Source organism: Octodon degus, unplaced genomic scaffold, assembly GCF_000260255.1.
Source record: "Octodon degus isolate 3935 unplaced genomic scaffold, OctDeg1.0 scaffold00005, whole genome shotgun sequence".
NCBI lineage: Eukaryota > Metazoa > Chordata > Mammalia > Rodentia > Octodontidae > Octodon > Octodon degus.
The window spans coordinates 32,564,265-32,568,679 of NW_004524581.1; the positions used below are offsets into that span (position 1 = coordinate 32,564,265).

The 4,415-nt window shown below is 60.8% G+C and overlaps 1 protein-coding gene across 18 annotated transcripts in view; it reads left to right on the forward strand.

Annotated features, from left to right (window-relative positions):
- LOC101567264 (tenascin-X) overlaps positions 1–4,415 on the forward strand; it is a 44,428-nt gene that overhangs the window by 31,229 nt on the left and 8,784 nt on the right. For 10 of the 18 annotated variants that reach the window (XM_023721348.1, XM_023721347.1, XM_023721341.1 and 7 more), the window contains 3 exons: positions 856–1,197; positions 1,559–1,882; positions 2,250–2,425. The exons of 3 other annotated variants lie outside the window; for them this stretch is intronic. In XM_023721348.1, coding sequence (XP_023577116.1) covers positions 856–1,197; positions 1,559–1,882; positions 2,250–2,425 — 842 coding nt within the window. Of the gene's footprint in view, positions 1–855; positions 1,198–1,558; positions 1,883–2,249; positions 2,441–4,415 lie in introns of all 18 variants that reach the window. 5 more of the 18 variants (XM_023721362.1, XM_023721336.1, XM_023721352.1 and 2 more) reach the window with 5 other exon arrangements.

A 4,415-nucleotide genomic window follows, 5' to 3' on the forward strand; every position in this document is an offset into this window, starting at 1 on the left:
TTCGGAACTGGGGATTGAACTCAGTCCCTTGCGCTTGCCAGGGAAGCACTTATTCCACTGAGCTATCTCCCCAGCCCCTTTAATCCCATATTTTTAAAATGGAAATAATATAGGTGCTTTATGGAAAGTTTAAAAACCAGAAGAAAAAAACCCATCAAAATCCCATCTTTTGACCCAAAAAGAACCTTTTTTTACAGTGTGGGTACTTGGTGGCGTGGGTGAGGCCCTGGGCTCAAGCTTCAGCTCTGCAGAAGGAAACCAGACAAGAAACCTCTTCCTGCGGGACACACATCCCTGCTGCAGCTCGCCTGCTTGGCGCTGAGGGCCGCAGCCAGAGCAGCCGCAGAGCGCTTTTGCAGAACTGGAGTTGGGCCCAGGCCCTCCTGCACGCCAGGCCGCGCCGAGCTCCTGGCTCTCGCCTCTCTGTGTCCAAGGCCCACTGCAGCCCTTCACCCTGGAGCCGCACAGCCTGGTCCAGAACATCGTTTTAATGGTTATTTGATGCTTTCTGGTGAAAGTACTGTCACAGAATTAATCATCCTTTACGGGTCATTTGGGTTCCTGACACATTTTGCTGTCATGAATAATCCCGTTATGAACTCTTCCATGTTATAAGACTTTCCTGCTTTTAATAATTTTCTTAGGAGAGACGCCCAGAAGGAGATTATTAGGTCAGAGGAAATGAACGCTCTTGGCAGCTGGTGTGTGCTTCCCCAGGGCAGCGGAGGGTGGCAGGGAGCAGGGCTGCCAGCAGGCAGGACAGGCATGGGCCGGCTCCGTGGCCTGGGGCAAGCTTGTAGGGATGACAAAAGCCGCAGGTCCCCTTGAATCTGTATGGCTCCTCTCTTCACTCAGCACCCAAAGAAGTTGAGGAGGAGGAGGAGGAGACGCCCAGCCCCCCAGAACGCAGCACAGAGGCTCCGGAGCACCCTGAGGAGCCGCTTCTGGGGGAGCTGACGGTGACAGACACGTCCCCGGACTCCCTGAGCCTGTCCTGGACAGTGGCCCAGGGCCACTTCGATGCATTCAGCATCCAGTATAAGGACCGGTCTGGGCAGCTGCAGGTGCTGCGTGTGGGGGGCGAAGAGCGGGAGGCCACCGTGCGGGAGCTGGCTCCGGGGCGCAAGTACAAGATGAACCTGTATGGGCTAGGCCGGGACGGGCGCGTGGGCCCGGTGTCCACTGTGGCCACGACCGGTGAGTGGGGTCAGGTGGGGAGGGAGGGAGGGAGGAAAACTGGCTGTAGAAGTGTAGTCCTGAGGCACAGGACCAAGAAATTGGCAAGGACTACAGTCAAGGGAGGGCAGGGACACAGTGGCCTTATGGTCCTGCTCAAAAGCTGGGGCTTAGGGGAAGGTCAGAGGTCATGGCATAAATGGGTCAGAAAAGCTAAGGATGGTCAGATGGGTCAGGTGCAGGGGTGGCGCTGCCAAGGAGAGAGAGCGAGGCCGGCCCTGTGGCTGGCGACGCTCTGCTCTTCTGTGCTTAATTCTTGCAAAGGCTCCTTTGTGGGGCACTGAGGGCTGCAGACCTCACCTGTCCCCCTGTGTCTGTCCAGCTCCAGAGGAGGAAGCTATGACCACCCACGCGGTGCCTACCATGACCCCTGAGCCACCCCGAAAGCCACACCTGGGGGAGCTGATGGTGACAGGCACCAGCCCAGACTCTCTGAGCCTCTCCTGGACGGTCCCCGAGGGACACTTTGACCACTTCCTGCTCCAGTACAGGAACGGGGACGGGCAGCCCAAGGTGCTGCGGGTACCCGGCCACGAGGACCAGGTCACCATCTTGGGGCTGGAGCCCGACCACAACTACAAGGTGCACCTGTATGGCTTCCACAGCGGCCAGCGCGAGGGACCCGTGTCTGTCACCGGGGTGACAGGTGAGAGCATGGAGGGAGGCCCAGGGGACCCCGTGGAAGGCTCAGTCACTCGTCCTCTGGTGATGGCGAGCAGGACGCAGTGAGGCTGCATGGGGCTGAGGAGTGGCCCTGCGTCCTCCTGGGATGACTTCTGTCCCCAGGGGGAGCAGTTGAGGCCTTAGCTGTGTTGGTGACCGTCTGGTGCCCTGCTGTCCCAGGCACTCAGCCCAGGTTGTCACCTGTGAGCCAAGCAGGCTGCCCGGCCCCAGGTGGCTGCTCTGCCCTGAGCTTTTTCCCAGCCGTGGCCATGCTTCTCCCCGCTTGTCCTGTCCCTGAGCCCCAAGGATGTCCCCTGGAAGCTGCTTCACACTGTGTGTCCCCTTCTCAGCCCCAGAGGAGAAGAGACCCAGCCCCCTAGAACCCAGCACAGAGGCCCCAGAGCCCTCCGAGGAGCCGCTCCTGGGGGAGCTGACAGTGACAGACACGTCCCCGGACTCCCTGAGCCTGTCCTGGACAGTCGACCAAGGCCACTTCGATGCATTCAGCATCCAGTACAAGGACGAGGCCGGGCGGCCGCAGGTGCTGCGTGTGGGGGGCGAAGAGCGGCAGGCCACCGTGCGGGAGCTGGCTCCGGGACGCAAGTACAAGATGAACCTGTACGGGCTCGGCCGGGACGGGCGCGTGGGCCCGGTGTCCACTGTGGCCGTGACCGGTGAGTGCGCGGGGGCAGGCAAGCCGGGCCCCAGCCGTTGTTCCCCTCCCTGCCATCTTCTGCCAACACCCGTCCCTTCCCGGTGCTGCTTTGGGGCTGTGCCTAGCCTGCGCCTCCACAGGACAGAGGGCTGAGTGCTGATAATTTGGGCTCCCGGCAAGTTCTGGTCACGCTGTGGCCTGCTTAGCTGAGTAGCAAGGCACAGGCTTCACTCTCATAGAAGTCACCGCGGCCTCCAGATTGCCGTCCTGGCCTCAGGGCTGGGGCCCTTTTCCCAGGGGAGGACCTCGAGGTGCAGCGCCTGAGGGTCCCCCTGGAAGGTTACTCCCTCATCAGCCTGTCACTCCGCAAGCATCTTGGGTCCCACACAGACGCTAAGGCCTGTGTGTAGCTGTCCAGGGCGAAAGCCCGGGTGACTCCCTTGCGGAGCTGATGGCCTCTTGCTCCTTGCAGTGTGGCAGGCGCTGTGGGTGACCTGGTGAGAAGGTGGACGAGGAGTCATTCAGGGCCCTGGCTGGCGTGTGGTGACGGGGGTTTCTGAGGCAGTTTTGTCACCAGCTGCAGGGTGAGGGCTTCTCAGAAAGGGGTGTCTAGGAGAGGCCAGTCATGGTTGATGAGCAGCAGCCCCCCAAACTGAGCACCTTCGAGGAGATGCCTGGGGATTCGGGTCACCCTGAAAGTGTTCAGCTCGCCTGTGCAGAGACGTAGTCGTGGTGGGCTGTCTTGTGCGTCACGGTGACAGATGGGCTGTCTGGTACAGATGTGCCAGGGAATGCTCTCTGTGCAAGTGGCCCACACCGGAATAGACTGTGCCCGGTGGGGCCCAGGTGCTTCATGGTGGCAAGGCAATCTCATCTCTCTCAGGCTGCAGACGGCAAAGTGACCCAAGGAGGTTTATCTTGTCCCTGGCTCACAGAAAGCCTGCAATCAACCCCACACAGACTAGGACAGCGTGGCGACCCTGGGGCCAGGCAGGACTGAGCAGAGAAGCCTGAGCAGGCCTTCTGGGGACATGAGGGCGCGCCTTAGACTGAGGTCTGATGGTGTACGCTGGGGGACAGCTTTATGAGGGGCAACATATCAGGTCCAGCCTGAACGGACACAAGGAGGCTGGAGATAAAGCAACCACCTTGGAAAGTGGAGGAGAGGGCAGGGCAGCTTGGGAAGCTGGGGTCCCTGCTGAGGAGCTCTGTGTTGATGGGTGAGCCGCTACCTGAAACAGGGACCGCCCAGGGTCCTGGCCTAGAGCGGAGGGGTGTGAGGTGGCCAGAAAGGAGGCTAGGCCTCTCTGAGTGTGACAGCAGCTGTAGGGGGCACCGGTGGGCTTGGAAGGCAGGCCTAAGCCTAGTGAAAAGCAGAGAGCAGGACACAACAGGAGAGGGAGTCCCAGGGCTAAACCTTGTGCAGCCGGCTCGGAAGGAACCTTGTGCAGCTGAGGGGTAGGTGCCACGTGGGCACTGGTGGGAGTGGGCGAATGCAGGGGTGAACAGGGCCAGGTGCAGGAATGATGATGCCAGCGAAAGGAGGAGGTGGCAGTAGTTACCAGCACTCTGCTCTTCTGTGCTTAATTCTTGCAAAGGCTCCTTTGTGGGGCACTGAGGGCTGCAGACCTCACCTGCGCCCCTGTGTTGGTCCAGCTCCAGAGGAGGAAGCTATGACCACCCACGCGGTGCCTACCACGACCCCCGAGCCACCACTGAAGCCACGCCTGGGGGAGGTGACAGTGACAGAAGCCAGCCCGGACTCCCTGAGCCTCTCCTGGACGGTCCCCGAGGGACACTTTGACCACTTCCTGCTCCAGTACAGGAACGGGGACGGGCAGCCCAAGGTGCTGCGGGTACC